The 24,870-nt window shown below is 41.3% G+C and overlaps 1 protein-coding gene across 5 annotated transcripts in view; it reads left to right on the top strand.

Annotated features, from left to right (window-relative positions):
- The window catches only part of LOC111972710 (CD2-associated protein), a 92,258-nt gene that overhangs the window by 15,498 nt on the left and 51,890 nt on the right, over positions 1 to 24,870 (top strand). For 2 of the 5 annotated variants that reach the window (XM_023999761.2, XM_023999759.2), the window contains exons 2-4: positions 16,703 to 16,863; positions 23,026 to 23,200; positions 24,111 to 24,211. In XM_023999761.2, the coding sequence (XP_023855529.1) occupies positions 16,703 to 16,863; positions 23,026 to 23,200; positions 24,111 to 24,211 (437 nt within the window). Of the gene's footprint in view, positions 1 to 16,702; positions 16,864 to 17,313; positions 17,443 to 23,025; positions 23,201 to 24,110; positions 24,212 to 24,870 lie in introns of those variants that run through there. The other 3 variants (XM_023999760.2, XM_023999762.2, XM_023999763.2) reach the window with 3 other exon arrangements.

The raw sequence follows: 24,870 nt of genomic DNA, 5'->3' as shown, positions 1-24,870 counted from the left end.
CTGGATGTCAGTAACCAATGAGAATTGGAATGGAGTTTCTACGCAGATCTCAGCCCTTTAAAGCCACAAGGAACGGAGGGAGCTTCTTTTTTGACGTTCGTCATGACGCAAAGCAAGACCTCAGGATGGAATTTTGAAACGCTCAGTTATGGCTTAGATATATCCGTCTGTATTTAATTCGATATAGGTGTTAGAAACATCATAACGAAGTTATTTTAAACCGAGTTATATCAGTTTATGCGAGTATATGTCCATTTTCGGAATTTCCTTAGTATTGCGTGTTTGAACATTTGGGCATGTCGCGGTCACATAGCTATTGTTAGCTGCTAGTTCCAAAGTTGAAGAGGACTTTTTACAACCGAGCAACGATTCTTTTGGACAAAGGACATCTTGCCAAGATTCTGATGGAAGCTCGTCCAAAAGTAAGAGCTATTTATGATGTTATTCCGTATTTATGTGGAAAATTAAAAAGGATTTGTCCGCCATTATTGCGGCACTGGTCTGGCTGTAACGCACACTGTATGTCTAGTTGTAATTTTAAAAATCTAACACAGGCGGTTGCATTAATAACTAATGCATCTTTCATTTGCTGTCCAACCTATATTTTTTTTTGTCAAGTTTACGATTATTTATCGATTAGATTAGGTGCCTCTCCAAGATGGCGCCGGCCAGAATGCATGAAATGCTGCTAATGATCACATTGTATAACACCGATTTGTGCTGCTAAATATGCACATTTTCGAACAAAACCTATATGCATTGTGTAATATGATGTTACAGGACTGTCATCTGATGAAGTATATGAAGGTTAGTCCAATTATATATCTTTTGCTGGATTGTTACGATCGCTAACATTTGCTGCTGGTAAATGCGGTTGTGTTTCTGGCTATTGTGGTAAAGCTAATATAATGCTATATGTGTTTTCGCTGTAAAACACTTAAAAAATCTGACATTGACTGGTTCACAAGATGTTGGGCTTTCATTTGCTGTACGCTGTGTATTTTTCAGAAATGTTTTATGATGAGTAATTAGGTATTTGACGTTGGTCTCTGTAATTATTCTGCCTGCATCGACGCTATTTCAGATTGCAGCTGCAATGTAGAACTGTGATTTATACCTGAATATGCACATTTTTCTAAAAAAACATATGCTATAAAATAAATATGTATTCAGACTGTCATCTGATGAAGTTGTTTCTTGGTTAGTGGCTATTTATATCTTTATTTGGTCGAATTTGTGATAGCTACTGATGGAGTAAAAAACTGGTGGAGTAAAAAAGTGGTGTATTTTGCTAACGTGGTTAGCTAATAGATTTACATATTGTGTCTTCCCTGTAAAACATTTTAAAAATCAGAAATGATGGCTGGATTCACAAGATGTGTATCTTTCATCTGCTGGTGTCTTGGACTTGTGATTTAATGATATTTAGATGCTAGTATTTACTTGTGACGCTATGCTAGGCTATGCTAGTCAGCTTTTTTACTGATGGGGGTGCTCCCGGATCCGGGTTTGGGAGGAATTAGAGGTTAACCTACTGTTCCCCGGTAGGCCGTCATTGTAAATGAGAATTTGTTCTTAACTGACTTGCCTAGATAAATAAAGGTAAAATAAAAATGGCAATTTGACTGGTCAACTCATGGGTACACTTGCAATGGCTACCTGGTGTTGTTATCAAGTCAAATTTGATTTGTTACATGCTTCGTAAACAACCGGTGGAGACTAACAGTGAAATGCTTGCTTACGGGCCCTTCCCAACASAGAGAGAAAATMGAGAAATAACAGAAAAGTAATAACATTACACAATGAGTAAGGATAACTTGGCTATATACAAGAGATGATGTTGAGGGGTACGAGGTAATTGAGGCAGATATGTACATATAAGTAGGAATAAAGTGACAAAGAGTAACAGCAGTGTATGTGATGAGTCAAAAAAAGTTGGRGCAAAAAGGGTCAATGGGTAGCTATTTTGGGTAGCCCGGGTAGCTATTTGTGTACTATTTAGCAGTCTTATGGCTTGGGGGTAGAAGCTGTRCAGGGTCCTGTTGGTTCCAGACTGTGCATTGGTACTGCAATAATTGGCCTCAACGTAGATGTTCTCTCCTCAGCATCCACTCCAGGGTGAGCCAATAAGAGACCAGTCTGTATTGTCTAGAGCAGGGGTGGGCAATTCCAGTCCCCGTGGGCCTGATTGGTGTCAGTTTTGCCAGCTAACACACCTGACTCCAATAATCACCTAATCACGATCTTCAGTTTAGAATGCAATTTGATTAATCATCTGTAATTGCTAGGGATGGAGAAAGTGTGACCCCAGTCAGGCCCTGAGGACTGGAGTTGCCCACACCTGGTATAGAGAGACAGAAAATAAATTAATGATCATGTTTTATATACAACAATGAAGAAAATAAATATGCCTATACAACATATATAACAGGCTCAGGAATCATTAAGCATATTCATTTGTAAGCCGTATTGATGATGGCACAATACATTTACTTTTAGGTAATTTAGCGACCAACAGGAGCATTTATGTTTAAGTGCCTTGCTCATGGGCACATAGACCGATGTTCACCWTGTAGGCTCGGGGATTCGAACCAGCAACCTTTCGGTTACTGGTCCAAAACTCTAACCGAAAGGCTACCTGCTGCAATACTATTGACAGCTCTCTTTGTCTTGTATACTTGAAGACGGTATAGCCAACTCATTGTTCAAAGGGTGTTAGTGGTCAAGTGTGATGCTGTATACTTCTGACTTTATACTTCTATTTCTATGGCACACAGCCACTCGTTCRAGACACTGTTTACCTAGCCAGCATGTCATCATTGTCAAACAAACTTGAAGGGGAGTACAGTAGCCAGTTACATTATGGGGTTTAGGCAGGTTACTGGAAAATACAGTTGGAAGGGTGTCATTAGGCATGCTATTTATTTTCATTTTAAAGAGTAATATAACTATCCTGTGTGTAATATTAGCCAAAATACTTACTCTTCAGAGAGCTTTCAATTTGGACTGTCAGGTGTGGTATGTCTTTTCCATTGATCCTGGGCATTCTGAAGAAAGTCTCCAACACACCAGGATTGACGAGAGACAAGAAATCGTATCTTCTGCTGCATCGAGCGTCGCAAAATAAATGTAGAAATCCATGTTATTCAATTATTGCACCCACACTGCTTGTGCGCGCCAACGAGCGTCTGCGACGCCAAGGGCTAAAATAGAAGTCGTTCCTATTTCTGACGCGATCGCGCTGAAAGTCCTGCCTCTCCCATCTCCTCATTGTTTATAGAAGCAGGTACCCACGTGCCATCTCCTCATTGGTTATACCACGTGTGGTGACAAAGACAAACTTTGTTGTCGTGGTAATACAATGAAAGTTTAGATGCGATCACCATATAAGTTAAACAATGAAAAAGCCTGGAAGGAGGAGAGATGACTAGAAACGATTCGGCTGACCGTTTTATGTGTGGATTAATTGTCGGAGTAGAGGTCCTTGTGCATTTCAGGTAAAATAACAACTCAATGTTTATATCCCAGGACAAATTAGCTAGCAACAGCAAGCTAGCTAAATAGGACAAATTAACGTTAGCTAGCAAGTGCAAGCAAGCTAGCTAAATTGCCATACATGTTTAATGCTTTTTGACCTGTCCCCAAATTAATGTCATTGGTTCAGAGTTTGTTTTGATATTTTAATCTGCGTTTGGTGTGGGGGGCAAAATAATTTATGCACGATGGCGCATGTGCGCAGCCGGTTTGGGTTCCGTGTTACGCGTTGACTTTTTTTTTCACTTTAAAATGTATGACAAACAAAAACCATTGATTTCAAAGTTTAACAAACCATAACGCTATTCACAAGGACTCTTTTTAACAATTTACACAGAAAAAAGTATGAACACGAACTTAGTGGAAGAACTGTGCAGATGCAAACTTTGGTAATGGAATTAAGGTCAAATCTCCCTGCCCTTACAAGAAAAGATAGCAGTAAAAGTGCAGTAACTGCAGTCGACTATGGTATTTTGGACACAGTAATTGCAGAATAACTGCAGTGTACTGTAATTGAACACATTTTCCAGAAACTCTTAAGTATCTGCTCTGAATTAAGATTCAAAGATATCTGCAGAAAGAATAGGGTGTCAGCTATGACATGGAGTTTTAAATAAATCTATTTTGGTTATTAAACTACAGTAAGTGAAGTGATTTACAACCGGTAACAGAATTACGATATGGATTAGATCATGAGTTCCTGATCTGTACTACACAGAAATGCATAATTCTGGATTTGAATGTCATTCTCCTCATGTTTCACAAATGTGCAAACTTAGGCTATTTACTTCATCTCCCTCCCTCTGTTGATTTCTATTTTCTCCTTTCGGCACCCTGGTAAAAAATGGTGCGTGCCCTATCAAAGTCAACATTTCGGGACTCCAGGTGTCACTGCCTATTGGGGAAGCGTTTCCTGATCAGAAGTCGGTTCTGGCAGCTAACACTGGACCCAGGGCAGACCACAGAAAGCGCTGCGAGCTTAGCGCGTGGCCTGGAACATCTTAAATACCGCTGTCAGAGACTTCCACCACATACACCCTCCCCTCAGACAGGCAAGAGGAGAACAAGTGGTTTGGAGGATGTTTCAGATGTTTCATGAATTGCAGCGAGTCTATAAGTATAAAAAGTTGGAACCTGAAATTGAATGTCATGGTCAGTACACCTGCGTTATCAGAATGCAACACTTTTTTTTCCTGCCTGAGAAATGCTGAATGCTGTGTTAATGCGCCCATGAGTACAGGCACATATACTCTACTCTGCTGTACTATACCCTACTTTCCTTTACTGTACTCTACCCTATTGTACTGTACTACTGTATTGGACTCTACTGTACTCTATTATGCTCTACTCACTGTATTATCCTATCCAAACTTGTGAAACTCTATGGTCGGTGTCAGTAAGAACTGGGAGAGGTGACATTAACTGGAGAGGGAAAGGGCATAGAGAGAGAAGGGTTTGTTCAGACTCAGGCTGTTTTAACTAGAGGTCGTCCGATTATGATTTTTCAACGCCGATACCGATTTATTGGTGGACCAAAAAAAGCCGATACCGATTAATCGGCGAATTTATATATATTTGTAATAATGACAATTACAACGATACTGATGAACACGTTTATTTTAACTTAATATAATACATCAAAATCAATTTAGTCTCAAATAAATAATGGAACATGTTCAATTTGGTTTAAATAATGCAAAAACATAGTGTTGGAGAAGAAAGTATAAGTGCAATATTCCTTGCTCAGAACATGAGAACATATGAAAGCTGGTGGTTCCTTTTTATTTTACCAGGTAAGAAGTTTTAGGTTGTAGTTATTATAGGACTATTTCTCTCTGTACCATTTTGTATTTTCATATACCTTTGACTATTGGATGTTATTGCCAGCCTAATCTCTGAGTTGATAGGCTTGAAGTCATAAACAGCACAATGCTTGAAGAATTGCGAAGAGCTGCTGGCAAATGCACGAAAGTGCTGTTTGAATGATGCTTACGAGCCTGCTGCTGCCTACCACCGCTCAGACTGCTCTATCAAATATCAAGTCATAGACTTAATTATAATACACACACAGAAATACGAGACTTAGGTCATTAATATGGTCAAATCCGGAAACTATCATTTCGGAAACAAAACGTTTATCTTTTCAGTGAAATACGGAACCGTTCCATATTTTATCGAACGGGTGGCATCCCTAAGTCTAAATATTGCTGTTACATTGCACAACCTTCAATGCTATGTCAATAATTATGTAAAATTCTGGCAAATTAATTACGGTCTTTGTTAGGAAAATGGTCTTCACAAAGTTCGCAACGAGCCAGGCCCCAAACAGCTGCTATTTCCTGACTCTGCTTGCACAACGCAAGAGAAGTGACACAATTTCCCTAGTTCATGTTTGCAGGCAATATTAACTAAATATGCAGGTTTAAAAATATATACTTGTATATTGATTTTAAGAAAGGCATTGATGTTTATGGTTAGGTACACATTGGCGCAACGACAGTGCTTTTTTCGCGAATGCGCTTGTTAAAATCATCGCCCGTTTGACGAAGTAGGCTGTGATTCGATGATAAATTAACAGGCACCGCATCGATTATATGCAACGCAGGACAAGCTAGATTAACTAGTAATATCGTCAACCCTGTGTAGTTGACAAGTGATTATGTTAAGATTGATTGTTTTTTATAAGTTTAATGCTAGCTAGCAACTTACCTTGGCTCCTTGCTGCACTCACATAACAGGTAGTCAGCCTGCCACGCAGTCTCCTCGTGGTGCAATGTATTCAGCCATAATCGGTGTCCAAAAATGGCGATTACCGATTACGAAAACTTGAAATCGGCCCTAATTAATCGGCCATTCCGATTAATCGGTCTACCTCCTAGTTTTAACACTCTTGGTTTGACCACCAGACATCAAAGACCAAAGAAACAGTTATGAGCTAAACTAACAGTATGCCATTGGAAGGGAGGACAGTAGCGGTGCACAACTTGTGTTTGTGACTTATGATTTTCCATTGTAACCAATTCAGTTGCAGTAATTCCGTTACTGATTTTATTTTGGGAATTACAGTGCATTCGAAAGTATTCAGTCCCCTTGACTTTTTCCACATTTTGTTACATTACAGCCTTATTCTAAAAGGGATTAAATCGTTTTCCCGCCTCATCAATCTACACACAATACTCCGTAATGATAAAGAAAAAACAGTTTTAGTTGCCATTTATTTGCAAATGCATTATAAATACAAAACTAAAATATCACATTTGCATAAGTATTCAGATCTTTTACTCAGTATTTTGTTGAAGCACCTTTGGCAGCGATTACCACCTCGTCTTCTTGGGTATGACGCTACAAGGTTGCCACACCTGTATTTGGGGAATTTCTCCCATTCTTCTCTGCAGATCCTCTCAAGCTCTGTCAGGTTGAATGGGGAGCGTCGCTGTACCGCTATTTTTGGGTCTCTCCAGAGATGTTTGATCGAGTTCAAGTCCAGGCCCTGGCTGGGCCACTCAAGGACATTCATTGACTTGTCCCGAAGCCACTCCTGCGTTCTCTTGGCTCTGTGCTTAGGGTCYTTGTCCTGTTGGAAGGTGAACGTTCGCCCCAGTCTGAGGTCCTGAGTGCTCTGGAGCAGGTTTTCATGAAGGATCTCTCTGTACTTTACTCCGTTCATCTTTCCCTCAATCCTGACTAGTTTCCCAATTCCCTCCCGCTGAAAAACATCCCCACAGAATGATGCTGCCACCACCGTGCTTCACCGTAGGGATGGTGCCAGGTTTCCTCCAGACGTGACGCTTGGCATTCAGCCAAAGAGTTCAATCTTGGTTTCACCAGACCATTCTTGTTTCTCATGTATTGTTTGTTGGTTTGGCAATGCCACTGTTAGCAAGAGACATATGCTGGGAAGGATTATCACCACAGCAAGGGAATTGGAGTGAAATAGACATGCCTGGATGCTCATAATCATTTTAGACCCAAGCCACCCCCTGTACCTAGACTTTGAACTAATCACCTCTGAGGGCAGGTCTAGGGCGTTTGTGCCAGGTGTGATATCCCACCTAAATAACTCGGGCTAATGTTCTTATCGACTCAGTAAGGCCATCAGGCTAATGTTGTTTTTTTTGGTTGGTATGTAACTGTTATGAATTTTGTATTGTCAGTTTGTTTTATATTTAAACATCACTTTAAACGTGTACATGACGCTGCAAGAAAATCTCCCCATGGGGACAATAAAGTCAGTAAGGAGTTCTTTAGGTGCCTTTTTTTTCAAACTCCAAGCGGGCTTTCATGTGCCTTTTTCTGAGGAGTGGCTTCTGTCTGGCCACTCTACCATAAAGGCCTGATTGGTGGAGTGCTGCAGAGATGTTTGTTCTTCTGGAAGGTTCTCCCATCTCCACAGAGGAGCTCTGTCAGAGTGACCATCGGTTTCTTGGTCACCTCCCTGACCAAGGCCATTCTCCCCCGACTCTAGGAAGAGTCTTGGTGGTTCCAAACTTCTTCCATTTATGAATGATGGAGGCCACTGTGTTCTTGGGGACTTTCAATGCTGCAGGAACACAGATTTTTTTGGTACCCTTCCCCAGATCTGTGCCTCGACACAATCCTGTTTTGGAACTCTACGGACAATTTGTTCTATCTCATGGCTTGGTTTTTGCTCTGACAACTATGGGACCTTAAATGTGTGTGGTGTGTGCCATTTGTGTGTGCCATTGCAAATCTTGTCTGATCAATTGAATTTACCACAGCTCAATTTCGAGTCTCATAGCAAGGGTCTGAATGCATAAGTAAATAACATATTTTGTTTTTTATTTTTATGAATTTGCAAAACTGTCAACCTGTATTTGCTTTGTCATTATGGGGTATTGTGGGTAGATTGAGGAAGAAAAACAATTTAATCAATTTTAGAACAAGGCTGTAAGGTTATAAAATGTGGAAAAAGTCAAGGGGTCTGAATACTTTCTGAATACACTGTATATAACAAGTAGTACATTTCATTCCTATAATTTCAACATTTTTTTTTTTTGTTACGGTAATTTCTACTAATGCCTTAAATATGTTGTTAATCCAGTCTTTTACCATTCTCATTGTCGGCGTGGAGACGTTGTTTGCAGCGCGCACAACCTATGCTACACTTGTGAGAAACAAGTTTTGGTTTATTTCATTACGTTTACGAGTTTTGTCAATTTAGTCATTGTCTTTTGTTTGGAGCGCGCCTGTCAATATTGAGTAAGGAYGTGCACCTGATTACCTAAAGTAGGCCTATAGGCTACCTGGCCTGCGTGCAAATGTAGGCATATAAATATGCCCATTTGGGGATCTGATTGGCTTAACAAAAATTCTGATTGGCTTAACAAACCACCACTAATGAGCTGTGGCGCTTCTCAAAGTAATGTTTTCTTCACCTCAAACAGCCAGCAAAGTCTGTTTTTACATCCATTGAGCGTGACAATAGTTCCTCAATGTACTTGGAAAATCTTTCCATCTCCTTTTGATAACCACTCGGCGTGAAAGGGAAAAATGTCATGCTCCGATCCACTGGAAATGTCATAAAACAGGCCTACCTGATTACTTCTTATCCCATGCGCAGCTATTTGTAGGTACACTATATTTACAAAAGTATGTGGACACCCCTTTAAATTAGTGGATTCGTCTTTTAACCACATCCGTTGCTGACGGGTGTATAAAATTGAGGACACAGCCATGCAATCTCCATAGACAAGCATTGGCAGTAGAGTTACCTTACTGAAGAGCTCAGTGACTTTCAACGTGTCACTTCGTCAAATTTCTGCCCGGACTAATCTGGATTTGGCAGATGCCAGGYGAATGCTACCTGCCCGACTGCACAGTGWCAACTAAAGTTTGGTGGAGGAGGAATAATGGTTCGGACTAGGCCACCTAACGCTACAGCATACAATTGCATTCTAGATAATTCTGTGCTTCCAACTTTGTGGCAACAGTTTGGGGAAAGCTTTTTCCTGTTTCAGCATGACAATGCCCCTGTGCATAAATTGAGGTCCACACAGAAATGGTTTGCCAAGATCAGTGTGGAAGAACTTTACTGGCCTGCACATAGCCCTGACCTCAACCCCATTGAACTCCTTTAGGATGAATTGGAACGCTGACTGTGAGCCAGGCCTAATCGCCCAACATCAGTGCCCGACCTCACTAATGCTCTTGTGGKTGAATTTGAACAAGTCCCCTCAGCAATGTTGCAGCATATAGTGAAAAGCTTTCCCAGGAGAGTYGAGGCTGCTTTAGCAGCAAAGGGGGGACCAACTCTATATTAATGCCCATGATTTTGGAATGAGATGTTTGACAAGCAGGTGTCCACATACCTTTGGTCATGTAGTGTATGTAGTTGGCAATATAAGTAATTTTTTAGGTTTGGATCATTTTCATTTAGATTTGGATAGGATTTTGATTAKCCACATAACAATGATTTTGAGATACAAAGATGTTATTATAAATTAAATTAAACAGTTACACGAAAATGTGTATGAAACTGTAACTGCACGCAGATTGTTAGAAATGGTAATATAAATTGAGTTGTTTTTGCCTTATGGTATCAAACAGTGACTTAAAGCATCAGACAGGCTCAATGCATATACCTGATTTTATTAAAACACATAGGGTGTGTCTATATATGGAAAAATACAKATTTTAAAATGTCCACCAATCGATTAGTCGAAAGAACAGATGACTTTCGGACGATTTTAAGATGAATTTTGGTGTGGATAGCCCTACTTTATAGGCATATCATGTTATGCCATTTTCCCAAACGATTCCATTATATTTAGAAATGCATCTAAAATACCTTAGAACCACACATATCCATGTCCTAATAAACTAATATTACCTGTAAAGACCTTAAGCATAATGTATTATTATTATATATTTTTTATCTCCACTTTCGAATTTTGAAAATACACGTAAATTACAGTTCTTATGCTGAAATAACAGGTATTTTAGTCAGTTGCATTAAGATCACCGAGTTTAGTATTATGCAAGTAATTTGGGATTAACAAATMACAGTTTGTATTGGGTTACTGAATCTAAAAAGAGCTCAGTACAGCTTTAACTAACTACAGATCCTAATATTAGTGATGCAATAAGAATGTTTCTTTTTTTGTCATGTTTTTTGTCAAGTGACAGTTTTGTGAGAACCACCCTTTTTAGGTATCTGCTATTTACTGGCTAATCAATCTAGTCTAGACAAGACCACTATGTGGCTCATTGAGGCTCATTCAATACATTGACTACATTTTCAAAATGAGTCTCCTTTGAACAAAATCACTGTCTGCCACTTGGCTTTCTTCGATATCCAGTCATCGTTAGCCGACCACAGCACACAAACACGCCTTGGGGAAAGAAAAGACAGTCATTTGCTAGATGACTGACTTGAATGTCGGAGCTGTGTCATGTTGTCTACAGCGCCCTTGTAATATGCTATATCTAGTGACTCAGTCATTCATGCGCCTGAAAGCCGTTTGATTGGTTGTTTGCTCACACACACACACACACGCAATCTCTGTTGACCGTGGTTATTTACATAGCGATGTGGGAGATAAGCAAGCCAGTAGTATAGTGCAGTACGTGTACTAGCCAGTCTCCTTGTGGAAACAAAGGCAATAGGCTAGCCAGACAGACCGATTGTTACAGACTAATAAGCCTGTAAAAATCTTAGATAAGAGCCAATTGAAAGATTTTTTAAATATGACTAAAATTCTACAATAAGCAGAGATTAAATCTTACAAATGGAAATGTTGAGAAAATATAAGTAGGGCAACAGATGAAAATGTTACAAATGGAATTGTATAAGACTGACTGATCTCATACTAGCCTACTATCACTTATTCACAGAGGCCATGTCTGGATCAATGGGACTACACTCCTTCCTCCATCATAAAACCAGAGCTGTTAACTCATACAGAGTGAAATCCTCTCCTGTGACCCTATTCTGTCATCTGGTCCACTGTTGTTAGCATTACCATGTTAGCTAATGTGTAAGCCCAGCCACTGCTGAACTGTTCTGTCTGTTCTGCTGCTTGTGTCCTGCCCTCTCATTATGCAGGCCATGATGATGATGAGGAGGGCAATTCACTACTATAAATATAGGACTATAGAATAGTTTGTCCAATGAGCAGCCAGCGTGTTAATCAGCCAGGAGGAGCGGTGCTATGCTGCTTGGCGTAAACATAACTTAGCCCACACAAATGGGACCACTATACAACACAGACATACAGGAGAACAAAGAAACACCATGACAGCACATAAGCATGACACACATCAAAGCAGTCAATGATGCACACACAGCAAACGGCCTTGTGCACGCACGCACACACACACCATAGCAGTTTAGTTGGCAGAGTCTTTGGCTGGGCCTTGGTGGCAGCTGAGGTGCCGTTCAGCACTAAACCACACACTGGGCAGCCAGGTCAAACTTACTGTTGAAAATAATTGCTCAGTGGCTCTGCTCCTCTGACATCATCAATGTTGGCCCAGTAGCCTGGGCCTGCTCCAAGGGAGAAAATACCGCTAATCACAGATCCATGATCAGCTTTCCCTACCCGCATCCGAACCCTCAACCATTAKGACTTGAAACGCCAAGCTGGACTGGGACCTGTATGTGGGAACGACTGCCAGCAAGATCCCTCAGCCTCTTTACCTCAGGCTTCCATCCAGACACTCCGATCCTCATCCTCACTTAGGCCTGGCAAGGACATTCTGCCATTTAGCTGATAGCGAGCTCTCGCGCCTTAATAATCCATCCCACTGGCCAGCAGCCATCAATTCCCCCAGCGCCCATTATTTACCCAGGCACCACCGATAAGGCCACTTCTGCTTACACTAATCAGTGTTAGCGTTGATGGTGTAGCCTATATTGAGAAGGCGCAGCAGGGCATGAGGCAGGGTCCTGACCAGACCAGCAGTCTGTCTGCAGAGCCTTGTTTACCACTGGCCAAAGTCAGACAGTATCTCATCCTGTTGTTACACGGACAGAAATTAGGAGCTCGTCCCTCCCGTTGGGGGCCTCCATAAATGATGCTGTGGTGAAGCAGAGATAAGTGGTGGATGGAGATCGGGGACAAAAGATGCTTTCATACCACCGTGTTTTGCCTCCAAGAGTCCTTTGCCAAAGGTGGCCTCGTCGGCCTATTAAAAAGGGGTCTAGGCTAAATCATCCTCTTTTTGTCTTAGATTGTCCTGGGTTGACTTGTTCTTATTCTGCCAGAGTAATGTTCGCCCTTGAAATACCGGCCCTGCTTGGAAGGAGACGAAGAAAGCCCTCTTAGTTTTTCCTTAGGAAGAAATGCCTTCCTAAACACATTACAGCACACAGGTGGTTAGTGCAGCAGCTAGGCTTTCTTTTTTATAGGAAATAGTGCACATAGAACACATCTACTGCTTCTTAGACTTGCTTTCAATGAGAATGACATTTCACATTTCCATGTTAAATTGGTCTTGTCACCCAAGAAGTTACATATTGCAGCTTTAACTTGGAATGCATTTATGAATGCATTTAATAATAAATTCAATACAATTAGTGGATTTCCTTCTATGTTAAATGCATTTTTTTTATATTATTGAATTCCGTTTCAATGTCTAGATTCCGTGATTCCGTCGGCATTATTCGCAATTCAGATTTTATAGGACACTTCTATTTTTGTGAAGTAGACTGGGGGCTTTCTGAATACTCCCATTAAGGCACCATGTTTACCAGTGGAACTTCCTTCCAGTTCAGTTTTATAAGATTTGAAAGAGTCACCTGCCTGGACTGAAAAACGGGCCAGAAGTGGAGCATCATGACTTAGGATAGGCCTACGTTACAAACTAAAATAAATTGCCTATTTCAACCAGCTCAAAAGTATTGGCCTATTATCGGTGTACAGATGAACACACACACACACACACACACACACACACACACACGGCTGGATTCAAAACATATGCTCACAGTGGGAGAGAGGTCAGGACTAGCTGTTCCCTGAGTGCTTCTGGAACAAAGTGGGTCCGCTGATTAAATGGGTCAGTGGGTTAATTTAATAGCACTACTACCACGTCCAAGACGAGGAAACACTGTAGACTAATACATACAGGGAGAGGTCACACACCAGTCAATACTATACTAGGATGCCAAGACACAGTAGTAGTGAGAGCAGCTCATGTTGTTGAGACAGACGGGATGGGGGTGATTCAGTCCAGTCCCAGAGTAGCCTAATGGCATCAAKATCAAATTGTATTTGTCACATGCGCCGAGTACAACAGTTGTAAGTAAGCATTTTACTGTAAGGTCTACAAGTCCTTAACCAACAATGCAGTTTTAAGAAAATACTTACGAAAAAGTAAGAGATAAAAGTAACAAATAATTAAAGAGCAGCAGTAAAATAACAATAGTGAGGCTATACAGTGGGGAGAACAAGTATTTGATACACTGCCGATTTTGCAGGTTTTCCTACTTACAAAGCATGTAGAGGTCTGTAATTTTTAGCACTTCAACTGTGAGAGACGGAATCTAAAACAAAAATCCAGAAAATCACATTGTATGATTTTTAAGTAATTAATTTGCATTTTATTGCATGACATAAGTATTTGATCAGAAAAGCAGAACTTAATATTTGGTACAGAAACCTTTGTTTGCAATTACAGAGATCATACGTTTCCTGTAGTTCTTGACCAGGTTTGCACACACTGCAGCAGGGATTTTGGCCCACTCCTCCATACAGACCTTCTCCAGATCCTTCAGGTTTCGGGGCTGTCGCTGGACAATATGGACTTTCAGCTCCCTCCAAAGATTTTCTATTGGGTTCAGGTCTGGAGACTGGCTAGGCCACTCCAGGACCTTGAGATGCTTCTTACGGAGCCACTCCTTAGTTGCCCTGGCTGTGTGTTTCGGGTCGTTGTCATGCTGGAAGACCCAGCCACGACCCATCTTCAATGCTCTTACTGAGGGAAGGAGGTTGTTGGCCAAGATCTGTATCAAATACTTATGTCATGCAATAAAATGTAAATTAATTACTTAAAAGTCATACAATGTGATTTTCTGGATTTTTGAAATTACAGACTTCTACATGCTTTGTAAGTAGGAAAACCTTCAAAATCGGCAGTGTATCAAATACTTGTTCTCCCCACTGTACATGCTTTTAGTATGTCCAATTTATTTTCCAGRGATTGAACGTTGGCTAACAGTACGGATGGCAAAGGCAGATTAGCCACTCGTCGCCTGATCCTCACAAGGCACCCCGATCTCCTTCCGCGAAATCTGTTTCTTTCCCCTGCGAATGATGGGGATGAAGGACTTTTCGGGTGTTTGGAGTATATCCTTCCCGTCCAACTCATTAAAGAAAAATGATTTGTCCAATTCAAGGTGAGTAATCGCTGTTCTGATGTCCAGAAGGTCTTTTCTGGCATAAGAGACAGTAGCAGAAACATTATGTACAAAATAAGTTACAAAAAAATAGCACGGTTGGTTAAGAGCCAATAAAACGGCAGCCATCCTCTCCGGCGCCATTATATGTCTAGTCCACTGATCCAAGCCTGGACCTAATCAAAGCACAGGAACCAATGGAGCACGGGAAAGGCTCTGACGGTACTGCAATTACCAATAAGCTTCTGGGGATATCTGCTGAAGTGGCCATCATTATATTGGGGCAGCAGGTTAGCCTAGTGGTTAGAGCGTTGGACTAGTAACCGAAAGGTTGCAAGTTCGAATCCCCAAGCTGACAAGTTACAAATCTGTCGTTCTGCCCCTGAACAAGGCAGTTAACCCACTGTTCCTAGGCCGTCATTGAAAATAAGAATTTCTTAACTGACTTGCCTAGTTAAATAAAGGTAAAATAAAATGTTTGAACACATCACTAAAGCCCATTCATGCCTCCATCTTGGTAAGGTAATGGTTCTCAAAGGTTTTTCCAATTTCAGCTTTTTAGTAATTCCGGTAATGACAAGGTCAAGCGTCGTAAATGGGGTGTTTGAGAATAAGATCCTCATTCTGAAAGCATATAAGTGAAATAATTCAATAAAAGTATGCTCATGTAAGGACTTCTCCTCCAGATTATGCATCATGGGTGAATTAAACCAAATTATTGGAGATTTTACAGCAACTTCAAAAAGTGTTACGGTAATGAGAAACATGTCCAGAGACAGTTTTTACGCAATAAATATGATGGTTTAATTTAAACTTCAACTAGTAAACAGTTTTTATAATTTATGGACAAACTACAGCAACATATTTCGTTTTATTCAGATAAATTAGGTTTTTCTTATGGAACATTTTATAAAATGACCGGACAAATTTCGGTAATGAGAATTTGGTGTGGAAATTACACTACCATAAACTAAACATCTTAGCCTATAGAATAATAGATGAATGTTGTAGATGCACCATGATTTTCAAACTCTTTGTTACTGCCATGMATAAATCTAGTTTCCTGAGAATCACCCAATTTATAGACTTCATATAGTAGGTAAGCTATGTTTGATCCATCCCTGTTTTCCCAAAGAACGCTTTGCTTTCAATTCACACACTTGTAGCCTAAAATGCAAAAACATTCTTCAAATGCAACATGTTTGGGCTCCCGAATGGCGCAGCGGTCTAAAGCAATGCATCTCAGTGATAGAGGTGTCACTACAGAACCTGGTTCGATTCCAGGCTGTATCACAACCGGCCGTGATTGGGAGTCCCATAGGTTGGCGCCACAATTGGCCCAGGGTCGTCCGGGTTAGGGGTAGGCCGGGTTTTGCTGGGGTAGGCCGTCATTGTAAATAAGAATTTGTTCTTAACTGAGTTGCCTAGTTAAATAAAAAATAAAATGCATTTTAACAAGCATGCAGGTCTGATCAATGTCATTGAGTGAAGAGTCGGTATGCACAATTGCAGTCATGATTTGTATGCAGTGATGCCTCCGTATAGTCTAGCTGTTGCAAGGCTTCAGGACTGTCATACATCTACATGTCATGACAATGTGTCCAGCGATCTCTGTTTTGTTATATTGGTAACTCCCTCTCTCTCCCCCCCACTCCCTCTCTCTCCCCCCCACTCCCTCTCTCTCCCCCCCACTCCCTCAATATCTCCCTCCCTCTCTCCCTCAATATCTCCCGCCCATTCTCGCTTCTGCCCGCCCGCTCTCTCTTGGTCCCGCCCTCTCTCCCTCCCGCCCTACCTCCTTCTCTCCAGTAGAGGTTGTGGTTGAGTATGAGTATGATGCCCTCCATGAAGATGAGCTGACCCTGAGGCTGGGAGACGTGATCAGGAACGTCCGCAGGATCGAGGAGGAGGGATGGATGGAGGGAGACTTCAACGGGAAGAGAGGACTCTTCCCTGACAACTTCGTCAAGGTGATTTAGAGCCTCTCCCCATTTTAAACAATATTGAGACACTGACCCAAAACAACTTCCGTGTTGACAGGTACACTAACAGTATTATAATATATGCCATTTAGCAGGCAGTTATTTTATCCAAAGTGACGTAAGGGTGGTCCTGGGAATTGAACCTGCTATCCTGGCGTTGCAAGCTCCATGCTTTACCAACTACAGAGTACTGGTTGCACACTTGGGACTTGTAAACCCTAGTGCACCATGAAATCTGGTCTTTCCGTTGAAGACATGCGTACACTTCTCTTTCTAATATGAAATGCGGTTGTCATGGTACTGATTGCAAATTGTACGTCGAGCTAGTAGTAGAATGCTGTGATGAAGTCACAGAGAGCGGCTGCTCTTCCCTTGTCCCTCCCTCCTGGCTGTAATCCAGAGTAGTGAGATAGGAAGTCTGGCAGCTTTGAGGAGGGATATCTCACTGTACTGAACTGAACTTTGCTCCCGGACACTGAGACTATTTTTCTTCCTCTATAAGTGCTTCTGTGACTGTCTGAGACTAAAGGTTCTTCCCAGGAAATCATGTCTGAGTTGGAGGAGTCGGTAAGGGATTTACTCGTCTTTACTAAACATCAACATGACAGGGTTCTTTGAGGTGTGTATTATAATCAACAACTGCTCTTTGCCAGCGGAGGTCTTGATGTTTTGGGTGTTGGCGGTGCTGTCACAGTTTGCACTTTTGACACCTCAGAGGCTTAAATCTGTTTGTTTGGCTCTCCAAGGAGAGGAGGGAGAAAAGGAAAGAAACTCCTTTCCTCAATATGTGGTTGTTGGAAATAGCAGCCAATTATGCAAGAAAAGTTAGGTATTTTTTGTGTCTGGTACATTTGCCGTTTGTTCAGCTTCACCACAGTGAGTTGTACAAGTCAGCGTTAAACTCTTAGAAAGTGTTCTGAGAATGTCTGTTTCTCTTGGGATAGAGCTGAGCGTCAGCCAGAGGAGGATGTCTTTCCTTCTCTCTCCCCCCTCTCAGCAGTCTGGCTCCTCCCGAGGACTCTCAACTCCTTGCCGTCACTCTTGACTTGGTCTTTATTTTATGGATTGAATGAATCTTATTAAAATAGTTTTATAATTCAGGAGTCYGGACACTGGTTGGGACACTGGTCTCTCCTGAAACAGGAGTAAAAAAAGTGAAATGTGTTGTTTTACAGGGTCAGCTATAGTAGTACGGCACCCCTGAAGCAAATTAGCGTTAAGMGCCTTGCTCAAGGGCACATCGGTATATTTTTCACCTTGTTAACTCGGGTATTCGAACCTGCGATTCGGATACTGGCCCAACGCTTTAACCGCTAGGCTACCTGCCGCCCAGTAGAGAAGAGTCTTGCTGTCCAGTGTGAGAGAAGCAGCCAGTCAGCAGGACACACACAGCGTTCCTGTCTGTCTCCTCTTCCTCTGCTGTGAAAATACCCAGTCAGCATGTGTGAACCAGYAAGCGGATGGAGCGGGGAAGAGCAGGGGTGAAAGTAGGTTTAATTTCTTACTGGTACGGGACACCCAGATGAATAAAAACAATGTTGTCTGATCGATGTTGGACATCTGAGTGGAGCAGGGGTCTAAGGCACTGCATCTCAGTGCAAGAGGCGTCACTACAGTCCCTGGTTTGAATCCAGGCTGTATCACATCCGGCCGTGATTGGGAGTCCCATAGGGTGGCGCACAATTGACCCAGTGTCGTCCAGATTTTGCCGGGGTAGGCCGTCATTGTAACTAAGAACTTGTTCTTAACTGACTTGCCTAGTTAAATAAAGGTTACATTTCAAAAATACATATAATTGGCCRACGAAAGGGGAGACACAAATACAATATTTGACCGACCGACTGTCGATTTGGCCTTATGTAGCATAATTTGAAATTGTGTTTTTTTTTACGTTGGATAGAAGTAGAGACTCGGAAATAGAAAATTGTATATCATACATSACAGTTGAGGAACAATGGGAAAGTAATTCTGCTTTGAAAGTTGATAAACTTGCAACCTTACTTTTGAGAAAATGACCCAACTCACCCAACTCATTTCTAAGTTAGAAAGGATTACCTACATACTGACCAACTCATATTATAGACAGAAGCGAGCTACATGGCAGACCAATCTGAACTCCTCTCTAGGCATGTCCAGCCACCTCATTATCTCAGCCAATCATGACTAGCGGGAAGGTTGCTCGCTTTTTCCATGGCTAAACCAACTAGTCTTGTAAATTTAAGTTGTATTCCTATTTACAGATGGCATACACGTTTGTTATTAAGGCACATGAAAGTTCACAATGTTCCAGAAGACAATTCTTCCCCCAAAGATATTTTGATTTTTAAGTTTACGTTCAAGTGGCTCTCCTGTGAAGTAGTGACACGCAACATACGCCTAGTTTTCTGAAAGGAGTCACATATAACGTCCATCTAACCTGGAGGAGGATATTATCGTCCAAAAACAAACAAAAGTGGCACAGACCCAATGGTCAAGACATTGAATATGCACACTCAGCAGGGATTTGGCCAATGTTCTCCGCTGGTGCAATAGCCATTTGCTTTTCGAACAGTTTTTCTGCGATTTGTATTTTTTTTWATTCTGATATGCCTGGCTGGGTCTCTCTGCTTTTCACTGACAGTCACAACTTAACAATCATCTACACTGAACAAAAATATAAACGCAACATGTAAAGTGTTGGTCCCATGTTTCATGAGCTGAAATAAAAAATCCCAGAAATGTTCCATACACACACAKAGTTTATTTCTCTCAAATTMTATACACAAATTTGTTTACATCCCTGTTAGTGAGCATTTCTCCTTTGCCAATATAATCTATCCACCAGGTGTGGCATATGAAGAAGGTGTGGCATACGAAGAAGKTGATTAAACAGCATGATCATTACGCAGGTGCACCTTGGAGTATTTCTGTATGTAATAAAGCCCTTTTGTGGGGGAAAACTCATTCTGATTGGCTGGGCCTTGCTCCCCACTGGGTGGGCCTGGTTGCTAAATGGGTGGGCCTATGCCCGCCAAGGCCCACCCATGGCTGCACCCCTGCCCAGTCACGTGAAATCCATAGATTAAGGCCTAATTTATTTATTTCATTTAACTGATTTCCTTATAGGAACTGTAACTCAGTAAAATCTTAAGTTGTTGTATGTTGCGTTTATATTTTTGTTGAGTGTATTTGGTCATTTGCAGCTTCAAATCTTGACATGGTTGGACTTTGTGCCTCTTGAACTCCAATAGTAGTTGTTCTTTACAACCTTGCAAGTGGAACAGTAGTAGTCTGTAATATGATCGTTTGATGTCAATTCAGCATGTGAAGACTTTGCAAAGCAAGTTTCAAAAGCAGGTTGCCATAGCTCTCATTTGTTCAGTGAGGTGGACTCCACTAGAGACTGGGAGCGATTCCATAGTGCTTCCTTACAGCGTTCCTGGGAGTTTCTGTCAGGGTGAGTGGAGCGGGCTGTGGCTGGCTGGCTGGCTGCTGTCCTAGCCCTGCTCAATGGCCTGAGCTGGAGAGGAAAGGAAGCAGGTCTCAACATGAGCAGACAGGTCCACGGAGTAGTAAAGCATACACTCACACATTCACTCAGAGCATGTACTATATTGTATCAGTTATTATAGTGGTTAATGCTGTGGAAATGTTAAGGTGAGAGACCTGTGTCAGCAAACTTTTAGTACAGTAGATCAATAGTGTGATTGTGTATGAGGAGTCCAGTTGTTGTGAGTTTTTGTATGTTTATGAGGAGTCTGTTAAAGTGCTCTGAGGAGGAATGACCCTGTGTACTTCCTGCTGCTCAGCTCTGTGAATCATAGCATTTCTGAGGGCGTGAACTACAAAATGGTTGATTCCACCTGGGCAGTTAAAGGGAAACCTTGGCCTACATGAACTTAGCCTTTGGCTGCTTCCCCCCACGACACACTATTCAAATCTTGACATGGTTGGACTTTGTGCCTCTTGAACTCCAATAGTAGTTGTTCTTTACAACCTTGCAAGTAGAACAGTAGTAGTCTGTAATATGACTTAACAATTTACTAAACTCAACAATTTACGATGGAGTTGCGTAACCTAGTGTGGGCGGACTGGAGCGCCGATGTAACATAAGTTACTTTTTAATCCTGCGTTGTTGGGAATGGGTTTGTAAGTAAGCATTTCATGGTAAAGTCTACACCTGTAGTATTCGTTGCATGTGACCCATACAATTTTATTTTAAAATAATGTTTTTATCCAAAACTAATTATTTGGATAATCAGTATTTTTTGATTAAAACATAATTTTATGTGAAGTCGGAGCTCCAGTTCGCCCACGCTAGTTGCCGCTCAACAGAGCCCCTGCCCAGCAACTGAGTTGAATCTGCTAACATAAACTTAAATGTTAGGGTTAGATGAAGTGAGAGCCTATACATGGTTGGCCTGTGAAAGTTACTTTACAAGTTCAATATGAAGGCATCAGATATTTTGGCTATATCAGTTCATGATTGTAGGTTTTGTGTTCAGGGTTGTGGCGATCATGACATTTTGTCAGGCGGTAAATGTCATGCAAGTAACTGCCGGTCTCACAGTAATTGACCGTTAATTAACATAAACACGTTTGGCATCTCCAGGCCTCTACAAGCCACTGATGCGTGCTTTTGGAACATCTACATTTAAAAAACWTTTTTTTTTTCAATCCATTTAATATAAAGCATCACAATAACWCCATTATTTATTTTAGGCAGGTCTAAAGAAGCATTATGATATGAACAAAATGTGTTTCAGAAGAACAGAATAGCATATGAGCTAGAGTATGAGCGTAAAAGTGATATACCTCGTACCCCTGCACATTAACTCAGTACTAGTACTCCTTGTATATAGCCTTGTTATTGTTTTATCGTGTTACTATTTCCTATTTAATTTAGCAAATATTTCTTTTACTTTTTAACTCTGCATTGTTGAATGGGCTCGTAAGTAAGCATTTCACGGTAAAGTGTACACCTGTTGTATTAGGCACATGTGACCAATAAAATAGTATTTGATCATTTAAAACAAGTTCTATATGCTAGATTTAGAGTTATTTGACCACTTTAGTTGTGAATGATACAATCCTTAATGTCTTTAGAAATTAAAAACATATACTGTATGGGCAGCATGATGCAACTATATTGATGATTTGGGAAAAAGTTGCAAAAAAAGTTTGCGCTCTGTTTCTTGCCTCAGGCTGCAAGCTGTTCTCTCATCAAGTGATCATATTCTCACCTATCAGACTATTCTCAATTTAATCTGGTCTTTACTAATACTAATGTTGTAGAAACATCTCATGGATGACCAATGGAAACAGGATGCACCTGAGCTTAATTTCAAGTCTCATAGCAAAGGCTTTGAATGCTTATGAGACTAAGGTATTTCGGTTAGTTTTTTATAAATTTGCTAACATTTCTGAATAGTCCATAATGACAGAGCAAAAACATGTGTTGTGTGTAGATTGAGTCCAAGGGGTCTGAATACTTTACAAATGCACTGTATGTGTGAAGATAATGTGTCTTGCATATAATTAACATTTTAGACAGGAAAGGGAGGGGTGCGTGGCGAAGATATAGGCGAGTCTCTCTCCAGAATGGTTCAGCTGTCTCCCGCCAATTCTTGCGCAGTCATTGTTTCATTGTGTGAATTGTTTGCCCTTTGTTTGTTTGTTTATTTTGATCAATTCCCATTACATCCATCACCAGAAAGTAAACAGACGTATTGGGGAATTGATAAAAAGAGAAACTCAAGTCTAGACAGAATTGCAGGCAGACAGGCTGAGTAGAAAGATGAAGGCTACTGAAAGAACCTGAATTTATGTTTTTGTCGTTTTTATGTATGTTTACTTAGTTGACAATGGAATTTATTGGCCTACTGCTTCATTAGGCTATGAGTTCCATGCCCTAATTTCTTTAGCTGCCAATAGATCTCGGTGCATCAATGTGTCCACATGGCAGAGGCCGGTGCTCTCACTTTAGTTGAATTTTAACTTTTAGATCATTTTCATTCAGATTTCAGATTTTTATGATTAGCCACGTGACAATGATTGAGAAACAAAAACATTATTTGAAATGGAACTGTTCCACAAAAATGTGCAACTGTTCCTCTTGTAATATAGCCTAAAATAATCATTGTCCTCTCTACTGTGTGTGTGTGGTGGCAGGAGGTAAAGGAGCCCAAGGAGGTGAACGTGACAAAGGAGGAGGCCGAGGAGGAGCTGCCCCAGCGGAGAGAGAAGAGTGCAGGGAACGTGGCCAACCTGGTCCAGAGGATGAGCACCTACGGATTCCCAGCTGGGGGCTTCCAGCCACACTCACAGCCCCGTGGACTCAAGAAGAGTAGGTTGTGCGCTGGCTGTGCTTTCATCTTTATAATCACATGTTGTCTCCACTGAAGCACTAAGTGAAACACTAGGTAGAATTCCATTCATTTCTGTGGACTTAATCTGCCATAGGCTAAAGCCTGCTGCACACAGAGGGAACCAACACATATAACTCTCAGAATAAACTGCTTTCATTTCATGTTTCCCAACACTGTGGAAGGAAGGAAATCAGATGTCTGTCCTCTGAAGTGTGTCAAATGTATTAAAAGGATTGTAGGTGCATACTGGATATAGCCTATATTTCCTGCTGCTGTATTTGCATGTCTGTCTGTTAGTCATGGAGGCTTTTCTTCCACATCAAGCCTTTGTATAGCATACACACATTCTCTTGTGTGACATTGGTGAATAGAACTTGATTGAATTGTGTCAACAGCAGCAGGGTTTACATGAAGGTCAAGTCCCTATTGAAATGCAGCATTAAAGTGGAGATGACGAACTTCTGATAATCATGTTCGTCTCTGCAGGAAACTCCCACTAGCCCATGCCTCRTCCAATCCAATGCTTTTAGATTTGTGGGAAGAAGTGAATGAGTGTACCCTTCAGAAGAAAGGAGATATTATTGGAACTCAGCCCCTGTGTGCAGCTGTGCTTGTTCAGAGGGGCGTGTCCTGCCACAGGAGCACCTTGCTGAAAAGTCCCATAGTGCTCCTAGCAGGAGAGYAGTGTTCTCCTCCTCCACTTCCTGGATCCAGACACCCTTCCCACACTGCCCTCATGCACACCAGGGTGTATAAACACATCATAAACAAACACCCGTGCACGCGCTTCCAGGATGTTGATGCCATTAGCCGACCTATTGAGCAGCGAATGGACTGATGTAACTGGTGTTCCCAGCCTTCTCCTGTCTTCTGTTGTTGTTGTTGCAGTGTCTAAGAAGCGGCAGTGCAAGGCGCTGTTTGATTACGTGCCCCAGAACGAGGATGAGCTCGAGCTGAAGATAGGGGATACCATCGACATCAATGAGGAGGTGAGGCTAGTGCTTCGTTACACTGCCCTACATTTAGCTATTTACATATGCTGCTCGTAATGACTTTCCTGCATTGGGTTACCTTACCTGTGCTTTATTAAACGTGTTAGACACATTTTTCTGTTTAGAGTTGATTTGTCTGTTGAAGTTGTAGAGGTTAGGATTGCATGGGAGAATGAAAGAGAAATTGCCATGCTCTTTCTGTAACTAATTTACAGCCTAATGGTGTTTACACATGACCATATTTACATTGGATGCAAATCCTAACTCACAGCTAATAGTTCTTTAGGTAGAACTGAGAGATTAACAACATTTTTGTTGTTTTCCGCTTTTTGGACAACTAATTGATCTGTTCAATTATTTGAATTCCATTTAGTTTTTTTTTGTTTTTAGTCAGCTCAATGCACAGTTTTCTCTGGCGATTTATGACATCAAGCCAAAACTGTAGGGAGTTGTAGTTTCCAACAGGCCAATATTCTGCATAGTTTAGCGTAGAAAACGTGGTAATTAACTACAATGACCATAAACTATTGCACACCTACTTGTCCAGTCTGTGTGGGGKAAAACACTGAGGGGATAGAGAGCAGTTGCTTCGTGAGGTATCTCTACCTGAAAATACATGATCTAAGTGATTGATAGTTGGTTTTCAGCAGTCATAA

Source organism: Salvelinus sp. IW2-2015, linkage group LG14 (genome assembly GCF_002910315.2).
Source record: "Salvelinus sp. IW2-2015 linkage group LG14, ASM291031v2, whole genome shotgun sequence".
In the NCBI taxonomy this organism is placed as follows: domain Eukaryota; kingdom Metazoa; phylum Chordata; class Actinopteri; order Salmoniformes; family Salmonidae; genus Salvelinus; species Salvelinus sp. IW2-2015.
This window is presented reverse-complemented; position numbering and strand designations above follow the sequence as displayed.